The sequence below is a fragment of the Canis lupus genome, chromosome 15, assembly GCF_011100685.1.
Source record: "Canis lupus familiaris isolate Mischka breed German Shepherd chromosome 15, alternate assembly UU_Cfam_GSD_1.0, whole genome shotgun sequence".
NCBI lineage: Eukaryota > Metazoa > Chordata > Mammalia > Carnivora > Canidae > Canis > Canis lupus.
Window position 1 is genome coordinate 15,705,789 of NC_049236.1, and position 25,604 is coordinate 15,731,392.

At 45.7% G+C, this 25,604-nt stretch overlaps 1 protein-coding gene across 11 annotated transcripts in view; it reads right to left on the bottom strand.

Annotated features, from left to right (window-relative positions):
* The window catches only part of ARMH1 (armadillo like helical domain containing 1), a 49,307-nt gene that overhangs the window by 21,392 nt on the left and 2,311 nt on the right, over positions 1-25,604 (bottom strand). For 6 of the 11 annotated variants that reach the window (XM_038558288.1, XM_038558293.1, XM_038558286.1 and 3 more), the window contains exons 2-7: positions 13,140-13,265; positions 11,841-12,068; positions 5,556-5,624; positions 4,690-4,856; positions 3,006-3,202; positions 672-756 (exon numbers count right to left, since the gene is read on the bottom strand). In XM_038558288.1, coding sequence (XP_038414216.1) covers positions 672-756; positions 3,006-3,202; positions 4,690-4,856; positions 5,556-5,624; positions 11,841-12,046 — 724 coding nt within the window. In that variant the 5' untranslated portion in view covers positions 12,047-12,068; positions 13,140-13,265. Of the gene's footprint in view, positions 1-671; positions 757-3,005; positions 3,203-4,689; positions 4,857-5,555; positions 5,625-11,840; positions 12,069-13,139; positions 13,282-25,099; positions 25,119-25,604 lie in introns of those variants that run through there. The other 5 variants (XM_038558292.1, XM_038558290.1, XM_038558289.1 and 2 more) reach the window with 4 other exon arrangements.

Below are 25,604 nucleotides of genomic sequence, written 5' to 3' on the forward strand. Positions count from 1 at the left end.
TGTCCCCACCCCTCTGGGCAAACGCATACACACCCTCTCTCTCTCAAATAAATAAATCTTTTATTTTTTTTAGCTAAAAAAAAAAAGCATATGCTTTGAAGCCAAATCTGGTTTGATTCTGGTTGGCTGCATAACCTTGGGAAGCATTCTTAATATCTTTGTGTTCAATGCCTTAGCTTGAAAAACATAAAAGTACCTCCATCATTCATTCATCGGAGCATTCGAATACCTAATATGAGCCAGGCTCTGTACTCTTGGGGCTCTTTTGAGGATTAAATGAAGTGACACAAGGAAAGTAGCTGGCACATAGCAGTACCGAATAGGTGAAAACTCATCAGTCCTACCACTGTCCGGTTTAGTTTCTTAGAAGAAGGAGAGTCCTCTGGGTGATTTCTGCTTAGTGGGGAAGTACCACACATGACTGGGAACCAGAGCCAGGTGGACCATAGCAAATGGTAAAGTACCTCGAGGCTGGAGTACCAGCAGTGACTGTCATTGTCTGAATAACTTCTGACCAGACCGGGCCAGCACCTACCATCAGCCAAGGCTCTCCAGCACACCCAACGAGGTTCTTTGTGACTAAGGGAAAACTTTTAATAGCTAGTCTGTCTGGTTCTCAAGGCCACCTTCCGTCATCTGTGAGCAGGAGCAGAGCCAGCTACCTCCCTTACCTTCATACTGGACTTCCAGGTGCATCGTGCACAGTACCTTGAGCACGCAGTCCACGATGCTGGGGTGTGTGGTTCCAATGATCGACTGACAAGACAGACAACAGGACAAGGTGGTTACTCCTCAGATCCAGTCTACCAGGAAGACATGAAGGGCAGACTTCCAAACTGCATGGCAGCCTGGCTGAATGGGGAGCGGGAGGGCTGTTCTGAGTCCCTGGGCCTTGGCCCCTGTGCTGTACAAGGAAACTTCTTCTCCAGATAAAGTACAGAGATGGGCATCCAAGAATCAGACCGACAGTCTGTTGAGGTTGCCACCGACCCCTCTCGCTCAGGAGGCATTCAGTGAGGGGTTAGCCGGTCACCTGCTAGAGGTGCAGGGCCAGGCTGGCTACCGTGCTGGGGGAGGCTGAACTCAGCCAGGATCCTACATCTTCTGTCCTCAGGGACCTCACAGGATTGGGGAAGACGCCTTTCTACCTCTTCAACCTTTATCCTCTCATTTCCTGTCCTTTCACATGAAACACCCACAAGCTCACCCACTTACACACAACTGTCTCCATCCTCTCTTGCTATCATGCCTTTCCCCCACCTCCCCACCCCCGCACCTAAGCCTCCCAGGAGCCCAGGGGAAGCCACTTTGCCCTTCATGCATCCTTTGACAGGCTGCTGCAATTTAAGTTCTGCTATGGGACCAAAGTTGGGGTGAACCCCAACTTTTCATGCAGGGACCATCCTTCTGTTCTACCCATGCTTAGTCTCTGCAGTATTTGACCCACAGAAGTTTCACGTTCTCCCTGTTGGAACTCTTTTCCCTTCATTTATCACAGCCCTGTGTTTTTTCCCCGTTTCCCTTTAATGGCTTCCATTGGTCTTTTTCAAGGAGGCAGAGTGGCATATGGAAAGACTGAGAACTCTGGAGTTAGGGAGAGTTGGATTTGTACCAAGTTGCCTCTTCGTGTGTGGCCTTGAGTGCGTCACAGCACACCCCTCAAGGCTCAGTTACATCATCTTTGAAATGTCTGCCTCCATCAGCTATTGTAAAGACTAAAAGGCATCGCAGAGGTAAGCTCCTGGCACAGTGCCTGGTGGGTAGGAGGCACTTAATAAATGGAAACCTGGAAATAATAATGATAATCCAGCTGTTCCGCTGGACTGTCTTGCTCAGCTCCTCTCTTTAATGCTGGCGATGCTCCTTCTCTTGCTTCATCTTACCGGGCTGAGCTTGCTCCCTTCTGTTGTCTCAGTGATTACTTCTCTGTTCAGGAAACCCAACTGCCATCCTCATCTCGGGTCTCTTTCTGAGGCTTCAGACTTATTTTCTACTGTCGGCGCCTCTAGAAAATATCCTCAACACTAATTCCTCAATTGAGCTAGGAATCAGAATTACTTGGGGGAGCTTAGAAAGAATAAGCATTGCCAAAGGCTGCCTGAGAGCTGTCAAGATCTATGGGAGGGGGTTCCAGGATCCCTTTTTTTTTTTTTTTTTTACACAAATGGCCTATTGTATCTTCTGCAGCCGGCTAGGCCGGCTCCTTTGATGGCAGTTGGGAGCCACCAAGGCTCATGGAGTCAAAACCTAACTCCTCCCAAATTAACTCGGCTTTTTCCTGCTCTCTCCTGGTGGCACACAACTCAGCCTGCTGCTAGTCCAAAGTTGGGTGTCATTTTTGGCTGCTTTTGTTTTACTGCCCTCCATCCCATGCACTCCACCTCAGAAAGGTCTGTCTGACCAGGTCACTTCTATTCCCAGTGCCACAGGTCAGGCCTTACCATCCCTTTGATCTCTTGTCTCCCTGTCTCCACTGAGCATGGGGCTGTTTTGAGAGCTTTTGATAATTCATCTCAAGATCACTCTTGGAGCCTCTCTTACCTCCTTACTAGCACCGAGTATTCATGTGGCCACCGTGTCCCAAATCCGATTCTATTCACATTCAGGAAGGCAGAAGCCAGTAAGAGAAGAGGAGATTTCCCAAGCCCTGGCGATCTGGCCTCTCACTTCCATGCTATCTACAAACGCACGGGGATTCCTTCCCTACCAAATTGACTCCTGTGAGCTTTTCTACAGTCTTTTCATCATCCTTGTTGCTTGTCTCAACCACTTTTAAGTCTGCCAACATCTTTCTGATCCTTAAGTAAACAGGACAAATCACTCTGCTGGGAGGCATGAACTCTTTGCCCTGCCTTGGCCTTCTGGAAGTAACGCTGATTGAATAGCAGACATACAGCGGGAGGCTGAGCTCTGTTTCTCATGCCTGTGTGAAGTGCAACTGTGGTAGGTAATTTTAAGGTTAGTGTGTTGAATCAGAACCACAGGAGCATGCAGCCTGGACTTACCTGCGCAGTCCTGAGAGTCTGCAGGGACAGCTGCTGAGCTTTTGGGGACGCACAGGGCAGCAAAGCTATTAGACCTTTGTACACTTGATTCTGGTACTTGGGATTACCGTGGACCAAAGAATCCATCAGAATCTGCACTTCTTCCTGGGTCTCTTCTGATTTAGACTTTGCCAAAAACTCTGCTATGGATTGTACACCTGAGCAAAGAAGAAAGGAAATGCTCAATTGGAAGAGAGTTATGAAAACAATCCTCATTCAAGATTACATAATATCATGCTCTGGTTTCTCTTCAGATCGTATAAATCTTTCGCCTTTTACATAATATGGGGGAGGGGGACAACTGAGATGTGTTAACCAGGCCTGTTCAAACGAAGCAGAATCCAGGCTCAATTCTCATGTTGCCTCACTGTCTTGTTTACTTTAAGGCTCTGTGGCTAGAGGATTTTGTTTCAACATAGGCATGTCAGCTTGTCAAAGTCTGTTCTAAAGTTTAAAATGGCTCTGCAGGGATCCCTGGGTGGCTCAGCGGTTTGGCGCCTGCCTTTGGCCCAGGGCCTGATCCTGGATACCTGGGATGGAGTCCCATGTCAGGCTCCCTGCACGGAGCCTGCTTCTCCCTCTGCCTGGGTCTCTGCCTCTCTCTCTCTGTGTCTCTCATGAATAAATAAATGAAAATATAAAATAAGTAAATAAAATGGCTCTGCAAAATGCACAATTAAACATGTGTTTGGGATTGCCATATGATAATTATTTTTTTAAGATTTGATTTATTTTTTCATGAGAGAGAGATAAAGGCAGAGGGAGAAGCGTTCCCGGTGGGGAGCCTGATGTGGGACTCGATCCCAGGACCCCAGGATCACAATCTGAGCCGAAGGCAGCCGCTCAACCACTGAGCCACCCAGGCGCCCTGCCATATGATAATTAACACATGTGCAGCATCCAGGAATTTACTAGATGTTCCTGACAGATGCTGCCTCATTTGATCCCAGAAACATACTGAGAGGAAGGTGTTAGTCCCATTTTATGGATGTGTACAGTGAGGCCCAGGAGAGGCCATGGGGAGACATAGACGAGAACAATGATGAAAAGTTAAGAGAGGGAAGTGCTTTGAAAAAGGGATGCGTGGGGACATGATATCTTCCCCATCCACCTCCATCAGAGCACAGGATGGAACATATGGAAATGACAGGGTTATTTACCCTTCTCACCACACTGTAAGCTCTTTGAGGAGAAGGACTGTATTTTATTCATCTTCATATTCTCAGCACTCCCTATCTATCTATCTATCTATCTATCTATCTAATCTATCACACATATTCAATGATTTTATTTCCATTTTATTTCTAGAGTTATTCATAACTCACTTAATTTCACAAAGGATTTTAGGCAATGGCTTAATAAATCTTTGTTGAATGGATGCATGAAAGAGGATATATTTAAAATGGAGAAGTATTTCCAAAACCACCATGGAAAGATTTTGAGCAAATGATGAATCAGGAAAATCATAAATCTGACTCTCATGATGGTGATATGGACAGGAGCTAGTTGACTTCACTGTACAAAGTGCTTCTGTGCAACCTGCCCATGACATGTTTTCCTAGAGCAGTGCTGGGTACTGCCACCATTTCACCCAGGCCCCTAGGGAGACAGGGAATTGCCACCCCTGACATAACACAGTACCCACCATAACTTTCACAGATGAGCTCCTTGTACTTCCTGCCAGTGTTTGCAATAACCTGAAGTAGCCTGATGGATTCCTTCTTGTCCTCCTCCTTGATCTTCTCCATCCCAAGTATTTCCAAGAGTGTCAGGACTCCTCCAACCTCAAGAAATTCTTTAAGGTACCGATTACTGTCCAGAGGAATACAAAAGTAGAAATAAGACACTTGTCATGTTCCTGGGCACTCACCTTTCTAAGGGATCCCGAGGTCCAGGCAGTGTTCATGGGCAAAGTGACACAATAATTTGGAAGTTTTTCCTTCTAGCAATAAATGCAAAAGTTAAGTACATTGGACATTTCTTGTATTTGGTTTTCCAGAATCTGTTCCTCCTCTTCTTGAAATAGCACCTCAACTATCCTTTGGGGAATCACCCCTCTGCCTCTCATGGGCCATGCGGTTTTGGCAGGGTGAGCAGGTTACAGGGCATGCCATCATTCTGACTGCAGCAATTGGTTGGGACCAGCCATGTGACCTCAGTTGGTCCAATGAGGCTCAAAACCTGGAACTTTCGTGGGAACCCCTGGCAAAGATATGCTCTTTTTTTTTGGGTGTGGCTGAGCAAGAAGGATGCATGTCTGGAGCCTCTGAAGGCCACAGCACATGAAGGCCTATGAATACAGAGAGGGAGAGAGCTGAGAAATGAAGAAAGAGAGAGAGAGAGAGAGGCCAAGTACTGATGACATTTTTTGAGCCCCTGGATCTAGCCAGGCCTAAAATATGGATTTCTACCCATGTGGTAGAATGTGGTGGTCCCATGTGGTGTGAATGCCAAGGACACCATGAGCCCATATGCACTGAGATCCCAGAATCTCTCTAGAATGGAACTCACCTGCTCACAGCAGACAGGAAGATGCCAATAGACTTTAGAAGCTTATCTAAACAGGAGCCAGTCATATAGCTGTACGACAAGTTAAAGAGTGAATTCCAGGGTGGTTTTCCACACAGAAACCGGATCCTGTGTTGATTCCTCATAGCATCTGTGGCCCAGGATGACCAACAGTTGAATTGTGTCCTTTATCTGAGAGGGGCCGCTAGGTCGAAGGGGAAGTGGCAACAAACACATAGTGGGGGGACACAAGGGATGGTGCTAGCAGGCATGTTCGCCATTCCCCCAGGAAGCTTTTCTGGGGCAGTTTAGGCACCTTGGGTCTGACAGGCCCCCTAGAGAGCAAGAAGGCTCTGATGAATAAGAGGCGCATGGAGAAAGCATAGTCAATTTTCCAAGCCTTTCTACGCCATGACCATTGCACCCTTGGGTCTCAGCACAGTTCATTACTTTATGCCTCATTTTTAGACTTCTCTAAAAATAATCGGCTTCATCATTAATTCTCAATTTTGTACTTGCTCAAAGCTTTATACTGGAGGTCACTATCTTTATGAAGAATTGCGTGCCTTCCTAATAAGAACAACGGGAGATGGTGGAAAAATTAAACTCTGATTTAAAACAACCTCGGTATTTAGTGTTATTTTTTAATGTGAGCCTTGCAAAAAGCTTCATTGCAATAAAGCATCCAGAGCACGCATCGGCTCGGATATAAGGTACGAAATCAACCCACAACAGAAAAGGAACCAGTCAACAATTACTAGGCTCATAACACATCACAGGCTCTTAGAACACTTAAGAAATTAGCTGAAATTATTGCAGCTCGTGGAGGATGACTGAGAGCTTCCAAGACTGATAAAGGCTAATGTAATGGGTTGGAGGTAATGGTGCTTTGTTGGGGGGGAGGGCGCATGAGGCAAATTATCTCTGCTGCACCCTGGTTCCCAGGATGCCAATAGAAGTGGAGACAGATTGGCTCATTAGGAAAGGCTCTTTACTGCAAACACAGTGTTTGCTCCGGAGCCAGGCTCCCCCTGCCTGTTGCAGCTACAGCTGGAGGCCAGGCTGTCAGCCCAGAGGGTGGTCCTTGTATTCTCCTACACTGTCCTCCACCCATCTCCCCATGACCCCAGACCCTGTTCCTGCCTCACTGCCTTCTCCCTCTTTTCCTCAGTTGCCAGCCAGGCTCACCAACTGCCATCACCTGCTTTTCCTCTGTCCCAGGCTAGTCTTGCTTTCACAGTCACTCATTACACATGTTTCTGGCCCATTATTTCCAGCAATTAGTTCCAGAAGTTTGCCACAATGTCAGCCGGTGCTAACTAGTCCTAAGCCTTTATTGTGTGCCAGGCACTGTGCTGCTCTGCTTGCGTGGTCTCATTTAATTCTCACCGCACCCTGGGGTGGCTGCTATTAATATGGCCATTTACTTCATGAGGAAGCAATCTCAGATAGGTTAATGACCTGTCCAGGTCTCAGAGTTAATGGACAGAACTGGAATTTGAACCTGGCAGTCTAGCTCAGGGTTCCTCTTGTCAGGCCTTCCGCCTGTGGACAGATGGAGGGTGTAGGACTATTTACACAGCTCATCTCTGGGGATGGTGTTGGACATGGAGCTGTGGGTCTGCCCAGGGCCCTGGGGAGGGAGGCAGTGAAGGAGGGTGGATGGGTAAGGGCTTTGGGCCAGACAGACCCACTGCAAACCTCATCTCTGCCATTCGCTAGTAAATTACTCAACCTTTCGAAGCTCATCTCTCTTATCTATAAAACGGGATAATGCCAATCACCTATTAGGCTTGGTGTTCGGCTCCAACAAGATAATATTTGTACATCACATAGCTCAGTGCCCAGAGGATAAAAAGACATAGTAAGTGGCAACTAATACTTTTGTCATTATAATAGATAAATCCTTAGTGTTACTGGTCTCTTCTGGAAGTTCAAGGTTAGAAAAGGGGTTTGAAGCTACTGTGAGATTAGGTGGTAGTCAATTTTACAAAGCATAGTGATGCTGATATGTTTTCCTTCCAAATCCACCATAACTAGAGGGGTGGGGAGGAGATGTGAGGTCATTGATTTAACACACTCTATCACTTCAGCTGCTCTCTTTTCTCTGTTGCATGACAAGGTCACAAAATTTAGGAAACGGCATAATTTCAGGCATAGAAACTGAACATACAGCTATATACTGAAAGCATGGTTCTTCTCTTTTTTTAAAAAAAAAGATTTTTAATTTGTTTATTTATGAGAGACATACAGAGAGAGAAGCAGAGACATAGGCAGAGGGAGAACAGACTCCCTTTGGGGAGCCTGAAGCGAGACTCAGGCCCAGGACCCTGGGATCACGACTTGAGCCAAAGGCAGATGCTCAACCACTGAGCCACCCAGGCACCCCTGAAAGCATGTTTCTTTCAGTCATTCAATAAGTGTGCTTTGAGTGTCTCATCAATATTGGGCATTCTGACCTGCACTTGGGAGATGGGGAAGGACAATACAATGCCTAGAGCGGTAAGTGCAATGACTAAGTAAGAAAACATTACCACTTAAGGGGGAGGGAGGAAAGATCCTGCAACAGAGACTGAGAACTGGCCATGGGAGAAGGTGGGGGACAGGACATTGTAGGAAGGGGCAGTGATCAAGCAGGACTGGGGCTAGAGGGAGGTGAGTGCGCCATTTGCTTCAGTTGTGAAATTTCAGGGGGCATCAACCAACTCAGTAATCAAATAATGTTCCATAGCACTACGTAAAAAAATCAAAATTAATACCAAAAAATCCACGATGAATGAGATACTCCCAAGTTTTAAATGAAGATGGGATCTGCCCCTGCACTTGTACAACCCTGCCTGCCTCATTCACCTCGTCCTGAGGTCACATGGAAGATGCTGCCAAGTAAGATGAGGCGGGAAAAGGGTAGTCTGGATTTGGTGACAAAGAGGTTTCTGCTAACCTTGGTGAGGTTAGTGTCACAAGTTGTGAGGTGGAAGCCAGATTATAGGTGCTGATGTTTCTCAATGTATCATCTTTGGACGGCAGGCATCAGAGTCCTCCAGGGTGCTTATGAGAAACAAAGAGGCCAAGGGACTCTCCTTAAATCTACTAAATCAGAAAGTGTGGTTGGGGTGGGGAGGCAGCCTGGTTAACTGCATTTTATTTATTTATTTATTTAACAAATTATTTTATGGGATGCCTGGGTGGATTAGGGGTTGAGCGTCTGCCTTTGGCCCAGGGTGTGATCCTGGAGTCCCGGGATCGAATCTCATGTCAGGCTCCCTGCATGGAGCCTGCTTCTCCCTCTGCCTGTGTCTCTGCCTCTCTCTCTCTGTATCTCTCATGAATAAGTAAATAAAAAAATCTTTAAAAAATTATTTTATTTATTTGAGAGAGAGAGCATGAGCGGGGTGGGGCTGGGAGGTGGTGCAAGGGCAGAGGGAGAGGGAGAAGCAGATCCCCCACTGAGCAGGGAGCTCAATCCCAGGATCCTAGGACCATAACATGAGCTGAAGGCAGATGCTTAACCGTCTGAGCCACCCAGGCACCCCATGGTAATATGCATTTTAAAGCTCTTTCATGCACACTAATGTCTGAGGACATTGGGTTCAACCTAGAGACACCATCTGTAGTATTTCCCTTGGCCTGTTCCAGGCCTGAGTCTCATTAGTAATTTTGTCAATGACTTAACTGTAAGGAAAAGAGTTGTGGTTACTTTAGCCTTTAGTTCTGTCCAGTTGCAGACTCTGGTTCACTCATTCCTTTACTGAACAAACATGTAATAAGTACCCCTTATGTGCCAGGCATGGTCCTGGGCATTAGGAATATAAAGATGAGAAGAGATGTGATTCCTACCCTCACAGAGTCCAGTGGGGAAGATATATATATATATATATATATATATATATATATATATATATATATTTTTTTTTTTAAGATTTATTTATTTGAGGGCAGCCTGGGTGGCTCAGTGGTTTAGCGCCGCCTTCAGCCTGGGGTGTGATCCTGGAGACCCGGGATCGAGTCCCCACGTCGGGCTCCCTGGATGGAGCCTGCTTCTCCCTCATGCCTGTCCCCCACCTCTCTCTCTCAAATAAATAAATCTTTTAAAAAAGATTTTATTTATTTATTCATGAGACACACACACACACACACACACACACACACACACAGAGAGGCAGAGACACAGGCAGAGGGTTGAGGGAGAAAGAAACGAAGCAGACTGTGCTGAGCATGGAGTCCAATGCAGGGCTTGCTCTCTCACCCCTGAGATCACGACTTGAGCTGAAACCAAGATTCGATGCTTAATCGACTGAGCCACCCAAGCACTCGAGATATATTTTTTAAAGATTTATTTATTTGACAAAGAGAGAGCCTAATGAGGGGCTTTCCCAGGACCCTGAGATCATGACCTGAGCTGAAATTAAGAGCTGGATGCTTAACTGACTGAACTATGCAGGTGCCCCAATATTAAGTAGGTACGAACAATACAATGTTATGGTGACTGAGACAGAGGGGCTGCCATAAGCACATGTAACGGGGGAACCTAGGTCAGCCTAGGCTCAGAAAAGGGCTTCCTGAGGAAGGGATGTTTACACTGAGATCTCAGTAATGGAGTAAGAATTAGTCAAATAAGCAGTAGGTTTATTTTTTTAAATTTATTTTATTTATTATTATTATTATTTTAAGAATTTATTTATTCATGAGAGACACAGAGAGAGGTAGAGACACAGGCTGAGGGAGAAGCAGGCTCCATGCGGAGAGCCTGATGTGGGACTTGATCCCAGGATTCCGGGATCATGACCTGAGCTGAAGGCAGACGCTCAACTGCTGAGCCACCCAAGCGTCCCAAGGAGTAGGTTTAGAGAAGAGGAGAGGGTTCAGGCAAGGAGAAAAATATATAATAAAAGGATCTGAGAGGTGCCTGGATGGCTTGGTGGAGTATGCAGCTCTCAATCTCAGGGTTGTGAGTTTGAGCCCCACATTGGGTGTAGAGATTACTAAAAAATAAAATCCTAAAAAAAAGAAAAAAAAAAGAAAAACAAAAAAGGATCTGAGATGATCCATGGAATGCTGTGGGCACACAGAGCAGGAATATCCTCAAACACATTCATAACCTGAACTTTCAAATCTATCTTCAACCCATCTGTCTCTGGGATTCCTGAGCCGAGGCACTTCACATACGACATGTCCCAAACCAGACTTATCTACACCACCTTTTTTTGTATTCCCTTCCCACATAATGGCAACCCATTTACCTGGTTTCCCAAGCCAGAAATGTGAGTCATTCTGTGGGACAGAAGTGCAGATGGTAGTTGGATTAATAGGTATGGAATCAGATCCCAGAGAGAAATGTGGGCTGGGGCACACAACCGGAGAGCCCTTCAGGTGGAGTGGGGTTGACATCCTGATACTGGATTGGGTCACTGAGGGAGAGGGATGTGGGTGGAGTCTCAAGGAACATCCACATTTCAGGGAAGGCCGAGGAAAATTAGAGATGGGCAGAAAGAAAGGAGAAAACCAAGAGAACTGGTATCACAGACACCAAGGAAGAGTGTGCAGTTTTTTGTTTTTGTGATGATCTCCATGTGCTTTTTCTTCTTCCTTTTTTTCTTTCTTTTTTTTTTTTACTGAAGTTTAATTGGCATAGAACGTTATATGAGTTTAGGGAAGAGCGTTTTGGGAAGTGGTAATCGCTGACAATGCCGCTGAGAGGTCATGTGTAATGACCAAGGATGTGGCCACTGGGTTTTACAATTAGAACAGCATTGGTAACCTTGGTGAGACCTGCATCAGTGATGGAGACAGAAGTCACACTGCAGTGGGCAGAGGAGATAAGGGAGGTGAACTAGTGTAGACAGGGAAAGTCAATAACCTCTTCAACAAACATCACCATGAAGAGCAGGAAACAGGTGGCACACTGGTTTGAGATGGGGATTTAATTTTTTAAGGTAGAGAGATTTGAGTAGGCAAATGCCGATGCAAAAGCTGGTAAGGAGGCAAAAGAGGAGGTCATCAGAGAGAAAGAATAAAGGCCGTGAGGGCAGAGAGAGGATTAACCCCAGACAGAAGGAATACCCACTTCTAATCTGATGGTAGCAGAAGAGGTTACGAGTGAGAATGAGGATACATTTATCGGTTGGCAAGACAGGAAGGGAAGGAGTTCTTGACTTTGGGGATGCTACTTTGATCAGCAGACATCCTGATTTAAAATTTTAGAGAATCGAGAGAAGAGCCCTCTCAGTAATCTTTGTTCCTTTTCTCCTTTGAAGACTTCCCAGTTTATTTCTGTTTGGCAAAGGATACATGAGTCTAAGCCAGGTGGTCAAGCGTACCAGGAACAAGCTGCCTCCCTGTGAAAACTCTTGCTCCAGTTCAGGAGCCGTCTTGCCTTGGTTGGCCTTGATGAAACTGTCAAGGATGTGACTCCTTGCAACTTTGCCGGCGTTGTCCCAATCATGTAAGAAACTCAAGAGCCGGCTAATTGCTGCCTGTTCCTTTATGGAAGTCATGGTCAGTCAGGCCTGAAGTTGGCTACAGGGGAGGGAAAACAGACAGGTTACCAAGATGTTTAGAACCATGCAAGTCCTGTTACTCTGTGGGTTTGACTTTTCCAGCAATCAGCTGGAGGCAGGCGAGCCTCTGTCACCTGTGTGGACGTTGTAACATTCAAAAGTCCCCCCCCCCCCCCCCCGCAAAAAAAAAAATACACCTCTAGAACAGATCACCTCCTACTCGGACAGGGAGGATTTAGCTGTGTTGTCACAGAATTCCAAGGTGGTAAAGGTCTGATTCACGTTTAAGAGCTAGCATTTTAGCTCTTGGGATCCTCTGCTGATGGCAGCAACTAAAAGGACCAGCTGAGATGAAGATGCCTGCTAAAAACCTGGGTCCCGTTTCACCCCTCACTTCACATGGGGCCAGAGATTTGGGGCCTTTAGAGACCTGGCCCTTCTCATACCAATCAGCTAAGGAAAAATGCTCCTTAACCTTGTACCTTGGGCTTTTTATACTAACTCTCTTAAAAACAACTTTAAAAAAAAGTTAGTGAGAAGAAAAAGTTCCCATTCCATAGTTGGATTAATGGGCTGTGGTTTGTAGGAGTCTGTGTCCTTGGGAGAGTGTTTTCAGTGGGGGAGGGAAGGTTTAAAATAAACCCGTTTTCCAAAAATAGTTGTGATTGAAAGTGTTATTATCCATAACAAATGTTAGTGCTGATGGGAGAGAGGCATGTGTGATTCTTTTGTCTAACAGACAAGTGAAAGTCATATTTCACATTATCATGGGGTTTTCTGTGATTTACAGAATATTTGTGAAACATTACTTGCAGGGGCCATGATTGATATGGAGAGAACAGCTTGTGTGTAGGGGAGATGTGTATTTCACGAAGACTGTTCAACATGAAATTTACAGTCCCATAAAGTGCTTCTACATCTTCGCCAGAGATCTAGTTAAAAGGACTTTACAGTCTGAAACATCCTAAAATTGATTCTAAATTAACGTTTCCTCACATGTATTTGAGATATTGATGGGGCCCAGCTATCAGAATTTTATTAGGAAGCAATAATCTGAGGCACACGGAGACAGACATACATACACACCAACCTCCACTACTCCCCAGAGGACACTGGATATGTGCTCCCGGGGAAGGGCGTCCACGTAACCTCGGGAGCGGAGACAACCATGGATTCCTGTCAGCCTTAGCAGCCAGGTGAAGGGCTGTGGATCAACCTAAACACAAAAATGACTAAAATCCCTCCTAGGATCAGGGATCCATCACCGGGAATGACATTATAGCCCTAAGTCTGACAATAACTTTCAAGGGCCATGGCCACTTGCAACAGCCAAACAGGCCTCAAGAAAATAGAGACGAGTGGCTCTTCTGGACCCAAGGGAAGAGGAGTTGAAACACCACCATTGGCTATTTTATAAGGCAGGAAAGCACCCTGTGCCCACCCAGCTGCCCCCACCCCTTGTGTGGGTGGACCCTCCCTAGCATCAAAACTTAAAGTGCCACCAGAGATGCACCCAGCAATTCTAAATTCTAGGACACAGAGGGAGGGAAACTTCTAGCTCCCCGTTATCCCCCTTGGATCTTCCCTATCTTACTCTTTTCTTTTTCTTTCTTCTTTCTTTCTTTTCTTTCTTCCTTTCTCTCTCTTTCTTTTCTTTCTTCCTTTCTCTTTCTTTCTTTCTTTCTTTCTTTCTTTCTTTCTTTCTTTCTTTCTTTCTTTCTTTCTTTCTTCTTTCTCTTTCTTTCTTTTCTTCCTTTCTTCCTTTTCTTTCTTTCTTTCTTTCTTTCTTTCTTTCTTTCTTTCTTTCTTTCTTTCTTTCTTTCTTTCTTTCTTTCTCTTTCTTCTTTCTTTCTTTTTTTTTTTAATCTTACTCTTTTCTTAACAGGAAAAGGAAACCACAAATGGCAGCTTTAAAAGTCACAGCGATGCAGCTGTAAACCAGTGACCCTGCAGTGCAGGGACAGCCTGTGGCACCCTGTGAGGTGCCGTGGGAGATGAGGAGATGAATACGGCACTGCCGGGGCCCTGGGGGAGCCCCAGACCTTGAGGTATAGGGGAAGGACGTGAGATCTGGAGGCAGATCTCATGTTCTGGGAGCCAAGGAGAGAGGCCTCTGAAGAAGCCAATCCTGCAACTCCTTGATCTCAGACACCTTGGTCAGGACCTCTAGACCCTGAGATAACTAAGTCCTGTTGTTTAAGACCCTCCAGCCTATCGTGCTTTGTTATGGCAGCTCCAGGATCGAAGTAGTGCCCTTACTTCACTTAAACCTGTTAGTATTTACATTATTGACCAGATAGAGACACACGGTTCACTCAAGCTATAAACCACCATTACATTTCCTTTCTCTTGCCAGTTGGCTTCACCTGGATTAATATTTCTGACTACCTAGTGGTATTTTCTTCCAAGTATTCCAAACACACAGCAATTTTTCCAAACGTTCAACCCCTAAGTGATCAGTTCCATCTTTCCCCTGGCGACTGCTCTCCCACAGTCCTCTCTCTTTCTGCTCCAGTTTGGACCGGTGGCTTGCTAAGCCTGGCACACAAACATCCTGGGATTTCCCTCTGCCAGTTTTCTCTGTTGACTGTCCTGTTTCCCGGACCTGGCTCTTCCTCCTTTTTGGTCTGCTCTCTTATTTGGTCGAAGCACATTCCTCAGTAGTTTCCTAAGAAATGAAAATTACTTCTTGTGTGTATCCTTGACAGTCTGAAAGTATATTGACTTTGTGTTATACTGGTTGGGTATACAATACATGTCGGAAATAAACTTCCCTCGGTTTGAGCCTCCCTAGTGTTGCTGGTGGAGAAGTCTGACATCATTCTGATGTGGCTTGTTTTAATTCTTGATGCTTTTAAATACTTTTCTGAAATTGTAGTGTTGTATGTCATGTTACAAGTCTTTTTCACTTAGTGTTCTAGGCCCTTGGTGGGCTCTTGATCAGGTGCTATATCCTTTGGGTTTTGGAAATTTCAGGCAATACCTAATCTTTTCATTGAGGAACACATAAATGTTGGTCTGGAGGCTTTTTTTCTGACTCCTGGGGTCTTCGGGACTTTTCTACTTTTGGGTGTGTGTGTGTGATGAGAGGGTGGGGGTGCTGGATGCCTGGCATCTGGCATCCTGGGAGTGGAGTGAGGGAGGGGCTGGGGCTGCCACACACGGTGTGTAGGCTTTCCCTCCATCACTCACTTTCCACCCTATATCTCATTCCTGTCTTTCAAACTATGCCTGAGGTCTCTGAGTATGAAGGCCTCCAGAATTCAATTTCCTTCCTCCTTATGCAGCAAGAGAGCTTAGGGTAGGCATGTGGCTTTTTTTTTTTTAATTTTTAAAATTATTTTTTTATTTTTTGGGCATGCGGCTTTTGAGAAAGGAGAGCTCTAGGGTGGGGGCAAAGTGCTCTGCATACAGGCTTCAGCCAGTCCCCCTATGCTTAGCCCCACTCCTCATGTCTAACCTGTGGTAACTTGGGCCTCCAATGCACTAAGATTTTTGGAGGTTAAACTGGGTGAACTGACTTGCTTCTTGGTAATCTCTCCTGGTGGGCACTTAGTTTGTAACTTCTTAGGATGTTTCAAGCCAGGTAACATTCCCCCACCTGCCTTCTACCTTTCAAATATTTGTTGAGCTTTCATCTGCTGTTGCCTCCACCTCTGAACTTTTGTGACTTAATACCTTCCTATATTTCTTTTTTTTTTTTAATTTTTATTTATTTATGATAGTCACAGAGAGAGAGAGAGAGGCAGAGACACAGGCAGAGGGAGAAGCAGGCTCCATGCACCGGGAGCCCGACGTGGGATTCGATCCCAGGTCTCCAGGATCGCGCCCCGGGCCAAAGGCAGGCGCTAAACCACTGCGCCACCCAGGGATCCCTCTTTTTTTTTTTTTTTTTTTTTTAAGATTTATTTATTTGAGAGAGAGAGAGAGAGAATGAGTTGGGGGAGGGGAGAGGGAGAAGCATGACCCTGGGATCATGACCTGAGCTGATGGCAGATGCTTAACTGACTGAGCCACCCAGGAGCCTTTATATTTACTTTTAAAGGTTTTACTTATTTTTTTTTAGGCAGGGAGGGGCAGACAGGGAGAGAAAAACTTAAGCAGACTCTGCGCTGAGTGCAGAGCCTGACATGGGGCTCCATCTCACAGCCTTGAGACCACAATCAGCTAAATCCAAGAGTCGGTCACTTAACTGAGCCACCCAGGTACCCTGCCTCTGTATTTCTTTAGTGTTATGTCAGGGAGGTTTGGAGAGGTAGGGGAGATACAGGACTATAGTCATGTTTAATTAAGAGTCTCTAGTCATTTATTTTTATCTCAACCTTTCTTCAAAATAAGACCTTTTAAAATTTTTTAAATTTATTTTATTTAAATTAAATACATATAGTGTAGTATTAGTTTCAGAGATAGAGGCCAGTGACCCATCAGTTGTATATAATACCCAGTGTTCATTACATCATGTGCCCTCCTTAACGTCCATCACCTAGTTACCCCATCCTCCCACCCTGCCTCCCCACCAGCAACCCTCAGTTTTTTCCTATGACTAAGTCTCTTATGGTTTGTCTCTCTCTCTGATTTAATCTTGTTTTATTTTTCCTTCCCTTCCCCTAAGCTCCTCTGTGTTGTTTAACTTCTACATATGAGTGAAATCATGTAATTGTCTTTCTCTGATTGACTTGATGACTAGTTCGATCCCTGTCGTTGCAAATGGCAAGATTTCTTTTTTTTTTTATGGCTGAGTAGTGGTCCATTTTGTGTGTGTGTGTGTGTGTGTGTATGAGGATATATATATCCTCCATATATATGTATATATGATACATCATATATATATCATTTATATATATGATATGTCATATATATATCTTCTTTATCCATTCATCTGTCAATGGACATCTGGGCTCTTTTCATAGTTTGGCAATTGTGGACATTACTGCTATAAACACTCAGGTGCAGGTGTCCCTTCTGATCACTATATTTGTATCTTTGGCGTAAATAACTAGTAGTGCAATTGCTAGGTTGTAGGGTAGTTCTATTTTTAACTTCTTGAGGAACCTCCATATTGTTTTCCAGAGTGGCCACACCAGGTTACATTCCTGCTAACAGTGTGAGGGTTCTCTTTCTCTACATTTTCTCCAACATCCATCATTTCCTGACTTGTTAATTTTAGCCATTCTGACCTGTGTGAGGTGGTATCTCATTGTGGCTTTGATTTGTATTTCCCTGATGATGAGTGATGTTAAACATTTTTTCATGTGTCTGTTGGCCATTTGTATGTCTTTTTTTGAGAAATGTCTGTTCACATCCTCTGCCCAATTCTTGACTGGATTATTTGTTCTTTGGGTGTTGAGTTTGATAAGTTTATTATAGATTTTTTCTAGCCCTTTATCTGATAAGACATTTACAAATATCGTCTCCCATTCTGTAGGTTGTCTTTTGGTTTTGTCAACTGTTTCCTTTGCTGTGCAAAAGCTTTTTATCTTGATGAAGTCCCAATAGTTCATTTTTGCCTTTGTTTTCCTTGCCTTTGGAGACTTGTCTAGCAAGAAGTTGCTATGGCCGAGGTCGAAGAGGTTGCTTGCTGCCTGTGTTCTCCTCTAGGATTTTTTTTAAAGATTTTATTTATTTACTCATGAGAGAGAGAGAGAGAGAGAGGCTGAGACATAGACAGAAAGAGAAGCAGGCTCCCTGTGGGGAGCCCAATGTGGGACTCGATCCCAGGGCCTCGGGATCATGACCTGAGCCAAAGGCAGATGCTCAACCACTGAGCCACCCAGGTGCCCTCCTCTAGGATTCTGATGGATTCCTGTCTCATATTTAGGTCTTCCACCACAAAATAAGACTTGATAAGGATTATAAACCTCCCCTCCTTCCAAAAACTCCCAAACCAACCAGTAAATACAATTTTCAAAAGGATTAAAAAGAAGGAAAGAGTGGGAAAAGGAGAGAAATGTGCCAACTTCAGGAGGGAGTTGCTGGGATAAATTCTGTATCTTGAGTTTTTTCTTGAGGGGATACATAATGTGTCTTTCAAGGTGCAGGGAGGAGAGATGATGGCAGGGAGAAGAAACCAACATTTTTTTAGTGTTTATAAGAGCTAGTCACATAGAATATGTTTTATGGACATTATTTGTTTTAATTCTCTTAAGTTCCTGAGGAGGTAGTTATTATTATCCCTACTTCTCAGATGTAAAAACTAAGGTTTAGAGAGGTTTGCTCTTTTTTATTTTTATTTTGTTTTATTTTATTTTTTTAGGTTTGCTCTTTTATTGAAGGTCTCACAGCTCAACAGGGGTGTAAACAAACTGCACTCAGATTGTGTAAAACTCGAGTCCAGGTTCTCTCCCATGTATTGCAAAATGTCATCAGTAACCTTTTTTTTTTTTTAAGATTTTATTTATTCATGAGAGACACAGAAGAGAGAGAGGGGCAGAGACACAGGCAGAGGGAGAAGCAGGCTCCACGTAGGGAGCCCGATGTAGGACTTGATCCCGGGACTCCAGGATCAGCCCCTGGGCCAAAGGCAGGCACTCAACTGTTGAGCCACCCAGGCATCACACCAATAACCTCTTGTTGTCAAATTCCCTGGCTAACTTGCAGTCCAATCTTGCTTGGCTTCTGATGGGTTGTGGATGACTCTCCAAACATTTCTTTCCTGACCTCACTTCCTCCTGGTTCTATCCCTCCCTAGAGCCTCCTCAGACTCCTTCGTATGTCCGTTCTGTTCTCTGTTATTTCTCATGCTTTGTAATCTTCTTCAATCCCATCACTTTGTATTACACATGTAGGCTTCCGGATTCCCAAACCCATGTTGTCAGCCTGGGTCTCCCTCCTGAGGACCAGATGCCTGTATCTAAAGAGCTAGGGGAAGTCTTCATCCTTATGTTTCACACATTCTTCAAATCCTAAGTCCCCAGGGTGGCTCAGTTGGTTAAGCATCTGACTCTTTTTTTTTTTTTTAAGATTTTATTTATTTATTCATAGAGATGCAGAGAGAGGGAGAGAGAGGCAGAGACACAGGCAGAGGGAGAAGCAGGCTCCATGCAGAGAGCCTGACGTGAGACTCGATCCAGGGTCTCCAGGATCACGCCCTGGGCTGCAGGTGGCGCTAAACCGCTGCGCCACCGGGGCTGCCCTCTTTTTCTTTTTTTTTAAGATTTTATTTATATTTATGCATGAGAGACACAGAGAGAGAGAGAGAGAGAGAGAGAGAGAGAGAGAGAGAGGGAGGGAGAGACACAGGCAGAGGGAGAAGCAGGCTCCACGCAGGGAGCCTGACATTGGACTCAATCCTGGGTCTCCAGGATCAGGCCCTGGGCTGAAGGCGGCATTAAACCACTAAGCCACCAGGGCTGCCCAGAATCTGACTCTTGATTTTGGCTCAGGTCGTGATCTGAGGGTCCTGGGATCAAGCCCTGTGTTGTTGGGCCCTGCTCTCAGTGGGGAGTCTGCTGGAGCTCCCTCCCTCCCTCAGCTCACCCCTTCAAATAAATAAACCTTTAAAAATGCATATTTGACAGATGTCCCTACTTTAAACTTTTCGGTTGTTCCTCATTACCCTCAAGATAGAGTTTCAAACATCTCAGCCCAAAGAACTTGTCTCAATTCCGCCACAACTGAAATCTGACTTCCCTTCGGCCCCGCCCCTTGTCACGGCTTCTAGTGGGAATTAAGAGGAGGCTGCCAGCGTCCCCAGGCTTCACAAACCGGTGTCTACATTCCCGAACTAAATCCTGTCTTTTCCTGTAGCTCAAGCCTCCTGTCCTTCCCCCCTGCTGTGCCTTGGCGCTCATTTATGGGCCACTCCCTCCTGCCCACGAGGGCGTGGGCACCTGTCTTCCTGTTTACCCAAGCGCGGCTGGGCAGTGTCAACATCACCATGTTCTATCTTTGCACTCTGGGTGGCTGGTATCGTCCCTGGCACATAACGGGTGCTCAACAAGTGTTATTTAAACTGACATCCGACACAGTGTGCTCATAATGAGCACTTTAATTTCCTTAACTCCACACAGTAATTAATTAAACAGATGTCCTGGGTGCCAACCCCTAGCCAAGCACTGCCATTGGGACTGGTTAACATGACAAACAAAGTCTTTGAACCCTCAAGATTCTCAGAGATTTGGTGGGTGGAGAGAAAGGCAACCTGGTGATTTTAATTAAAAGTGAAAAGTGCTCTGATGGGGTAAATCCCAGGATGTGCTGGAGCAGGTAGGAGAGGCACAAAATCAAGACTATAATGACCTTGAACCTGTACTTCCAACTAACCCAGCACTGATACTCATGATCCACATGCTAAATGCTGTGACTTGCCTGTGATGTCTGCAATCCCCAGCTCCTTACCCTCCCACGTCTTCCATCTGTTCTCAAGACATCTATTCTTGCCACAAAGCAAGAATGTCCTCACAGTCCCTCATGTGATCTGTACCCACACCTGTCCTGTCTTCCTTCCCCTTCCGGAGCTATCCATCCTTCCTGCCTCCGTAGGGCCCTCACTCCATCCACTGCTCTCTCCTCTGTATCCTCAACTGCTCTATTTAGGCATTTTTCTGTTTATGTACTTAAAACAAAAGCAAAACATGAACACCAACCTACTTACCTCAACCACATGACTTCTTCCAGTTACCTCTCTGGTTTTCTCACTTCACAGCAAAGCTTTTTTTTTTCTTCACAGCAAAGCTTCTTAAAAACCTCTATGTACTCTTTCCTGTTCTCCCACTGACCATTCTCTCCTCAACCCACTGTGATTTGACTTTTCCCTCCCTCACTACCCATCCCCCACACTCCACTCCCACCACTATACCCAGTGTCTCTAACCTCCTAATTGCTCAGTTCAGTGAGGACAGTTCAGTCTTTTGCTCACTTGTCCTGTTACTGCAATAACTAACACCACTGACCGTGCCCTCCTGCTCAGAAGGCTTGCTTCCCTGATGCCTCTGCATCATGACATCTCCTGGTCTGCCTGCATCTCGGACAGCTGCCTCCCTCTGTCCCATCTCAGGCCTCTGGAACCTGTCGCATTGCACGAAGGCCTCAGTAAGTTGCTTCAAACACAATTGGGAGTCTCTCTGTCTGACTTCCAGTCTCACATTCCATTAAACATGAAATTCAACAAATCGTGGTAGACAAGTGTGTCCCATCTTTATGCTAGGCTTCTAGAGATAAGTGTGAAAAAGACACGGTTTGGGGTGGCATTGAGCCCTCTAGATAAGCAACTTCAGTTTCAATAGTGTACTAGGGGCACCTGGGTGGCTTAGTGGTTGAGCATCTATCTGCCTTCAGCTCAGGGTGTGATCCCGGGGTCCTGGGATCGAGTCCCACATTAGGCTCCCCACAGGGAGCCTATTTCTTCCTCTGCGGATGTGTCTGCCTTTCTCTCTGTGTGTCTCATGAATAAATAAAATCTTTTTTTTTTTTTTAAAGGGTGCTAAAGCACTACAATGGGGTGAGCACAGGATACTCTGAGAATGTGAACAAAGGCAGACTTCTAACCAGCCATGATTGGGGTAGTGGCTGTTCTGGAGGGCATTCCAGAAAAGATGCCATTTGAGCTGAAAGGTGATCTGTAGATAGCTAGGTGAAGAATGATGGAACTGTCTCTCAAGTAGGCAAGTGGAAGGCAGTACAGGCTGTGGTTAGGAACCCAGACACCAGAGCTCCATGATCTCCTTCCTCCTGGCTCTGTGACCTCACACAAAGTACTTAAATCCTTTAGGCGTCAGTTCTCTTACATGAGAAGAGGTGATACCTCACAGGGCCAGTAGACCACCTCACATAAAAAGCTTAGCTCCTATTTTCATTGCTGAGGTTGTTCAGAATGGCTGGAGCACAGTCTGAGGGTGAAAGCGGCAAGAGATTAAACTGAGGAAACAGGCAGAGGCCAGAGAATGAATGGGCTGTGCGTGCTGTGCTGCAGGGTGGGCCCTTCATCTAGAGGGCCATGTGAAGGTACTGAAGGGTTTGAAGTCCAGAGTGACAAGAAGAGAGTCTGTTCTAGAAATATCATCTTGACTGCAGTGTAGAAAGGTGACCGTAAGGGGGCGAGACGGGAAGTGGGGCACCGGTTAGGAAGCTGGCTGTCTCCCTTATCTTGGGAAAAGATGCTGGTGACAGTAGGGCTGGAGAGAAGCAGAAACGCCAAAGAGGGAGAAGCAACAGGACCTGGTGACGGGCAATGGAGGATGAAAATGGGGGAGGAATCAGGATGCCCATCCCACTGTTTCTGACTTCACAGAGAAAATAGGGCCCATCAGGCGCACCGCCCTTCTCTACCCTATCAGGTCAGTACCCAGCCCTTCCATGTGTGTGCGAGTCCGCCCCTCCGTCTTCAATCTTTCCATCTTTCTGACTCCCCTTAAACACCTGCTCAATTTTCATCAACCAAAATCAGTATGTAAATGGTGTCTTCCAAAAATTTAAATAATAAATAAATAAATAAATAAATAGTGTCTTCCTTGACTCCCTTTCCTGCCAGCTTCTATCCTTTCTCTCTTCTTTTCCCCAAACTTTCTCCTACTGGCCTACAGGGTAAAGTCTAAACACCACATGAATGTACAAGGCCCTTCAAACTTGGTCCCAGGCTAACCTCATCTCACTTCTTAACTTCCCAGGCCTTTCCCAGGCCCTCTGCTTCTCATTGCTGCTCTAACATCAAGAATGGCCAGCTTCCTTTTTGTCCTTTGGCTAATTCCCCAAGACAGCAGGTGCTGTTGGTTCTGTGGTCCCCTATTTCCCCTCTTTCCCTACTATTTTGTAAAACTTAACCATCCATCCCACTAGAGTGTGAGTTCCTCAAGGGCAGGGGTTGGTCTTCCCTATCTTTGTGTCCCCTTCCCTATCTTTGTGGCCTGGCATAATGCCTGGAACAAAATAGATGTTTAATAAATGTGTGCTGGGTGAATGGATGAAGAAATCAGCGAGCTCCTGTTTGGATGGTTATTTCCGAAGGTCCATGATATGTAGGTCCATAAAACTACCAACTTCCCAAAGCCGCCATGTGCAGAGTAGCAGAATCTCTATCCAAGAAGGCCAGTGCGAAGTCTATGAGGCATTTTACAGCTATGACAAGAAATAGCAATGTCAGCAACGGTGTCATCCCTGGACACTGAGGAAGGGATTCAGTGCCATGAACGGTCAGTTAAATTGTAATTGGAGTGAACTGTTCCTCTGCAAACCATAATGTTCTTTAGCTGCAGCCAAATGGCATTCAAGAAGGGGAGAGATTTTTTTGAAATGTCAAGGAAATTATTTCCAATTTGGTGCTCACAACCAGAGACTCTAATGATCAGTGGAAATGAGAAGCAAACAAATTAGCACTAATGGAAAATGGCTTTTGGAAAAGAGGATTTAATTTATAGTCAACTGATCATGGCATGCAGCATGCAGTAAAAGTCAGCCTCACCAGCTTGATCATAAGAATAGAGCACACATGGAATGCAGGAGAAAAATATACGTAAGCCATCACGCTTATTGGAATCTCTCTGTAAGTGGCAGCCAATTAAAATAGTCATTATTTTACCTTGGAGAGAAAATGGTCTGAAAAATCAAAGCACATGAAATTAAAATCCGGATTAGGAACCATGGTCCAAATTGGTTTGTTTGTGGCCTTTTCACCTTGGCAAAGTCTTCTGAAAGGACGACAAACCTACTTTGTCTTCAGCCCAGAGTCAACTCTTTGTTTTTAATTTCCTCTCCATTTTCAGAGGTGATTAATAAATCTGGACTCATCCATAAATCATTTCTATAGCAGGCGAATGGCTCTTCTTCATGCAGGGAAACTAAAAATCACAAAAATCTCAAAAAGCCCAGCTATTGTACTAAGTCAAAAGTCCTTAGTGACAAGAGAGAAGAGGTATTAAAAACCAAAAGGTCACTTGGTCTTGTTTCTAAATAAAATTTCTCAGAGGGCTTTTTTTTCTCCTCCTAAATCAAAGACACGTTTCTAAAAGCAAGAAGCCTCCAGGGCATTGCCAGCCTGGCTCCCTGTCCCCAGATGGCCTTGGAGACAAGGCAGTCACTGTCCCCTGTTCTTGCAAGATCCACCTGCAGAATGTGACAGGGGCCTTCTCCTTGGGCTCCCATCCGAACTCCTCACTCTCAGCTCCCCATTTGGAAAGAGGGAGGGAAGGAGGGAGAAGAGAGACAGAGAAAGAACATTCTCCTTCAGACCTCAGGCCCAGCCAGAGGGTGTTCTGGCCTTTACTTCTCCTTCAGGGCATACACGCTACAACCGGTCACTTCCTTCTCATAGATTCCCTTCCTTCTGCTCCCCCCTCATACCTTCTTCACAGGTCCCTCCAGCCACTCATTGGTTCCCTACAGACTCCCCCATACCCCATCTTTCCCCCCACAGCTGCCTTTCCCTCCATCTTCTCCCCAGAGACCACCTTTCTTCCCATCTCCCTCCTGCAAAGCCCTCTGGCTTCATCCCTCCTCAGACTTACCCTCACTCTCTACCCAGATCCCACTTTTCCTCTCAGATCACTTCTGCCCCCAACTCTGCTCCACAGACCTGCTCGCGTGCTCTCCCCACAAAAAAACTCTCTAGGCCAACCATCATCTTTTACCCACATTCTCCTCACCCCTGCACTGCTCTGTGCTTCCCCTTCCCTAACCTGATTTCCTACCCTCCTTCCTTCCCAGGCTTTTACTCTACCCTCAAAGGCCTCTGTTCCCAATCAGCAGCCTTCTCCACCCTTAGCTTCTGCCTCCCCTCAGCTTGTCTCCAAAGTTGGCTCTACCCCAGGTGCCACTTCTGCAGAGCCCTCCCAGGTGGAAGTTGCTTAAACTCTTACACCCCAGAGGTCTCAGGATTGGCACGGGTGGCGGCGGGTGGGCGGGGGGGGGGGGGGGGGGGGGGGGGGGTGGGGGGTGGGGGCTGGTAGTGTTTTCTGGCCAAGGCCCACCCAGTTCCTTATTCCACTTTTTTCTTGCAAGAACCTTTACTACTTTGAGGGTCATGCCACTCTGCTGTATTGACCATTACCCTTCCTCATATTCATATCATCACCTATAGACTCCAGAACAATGTACTTAATTCATCAAGGGCTTTGGTACCTGGCTCACAAGCATCCTTTCCCTCTTCAAGTCCTGCCATCACCTAAGGGGACTGGCCATGTCAACATCTTGATTGTGTTCTATATTCCACTCCAGCCACCAACTCCCATGGCTACACCCTGGACCTTGTCATCACTTGGAACAACTCAAGCTTCATGATTCCACTTTCTGATCACACCTGTCTCATTCAACTATTTCCAAGATATGTGTTCTATGACTTCACTGGGCCACCCAGTCCATAACACTGTCATACTGCTCTTTTATGCAGTGTAGGGTAGGTTCTAAGCTCCATCATCTCAGCCTTTTGCCAGGATCATCCACTTCCTGTCCTTCGTCCTTCCATTTCATCTACCTGATGAAACCCAAACCTGAAAGGATTCAATTAACCTCTCTGCGCTAGATGGCTGAATAACTTTTGGGGAAAAATATCTCCCACACAACCATGTAGACCGCTGCTGCTACAATGAATGGTCACCAACCTCAACAGGCCTCATAACTGCCCAGA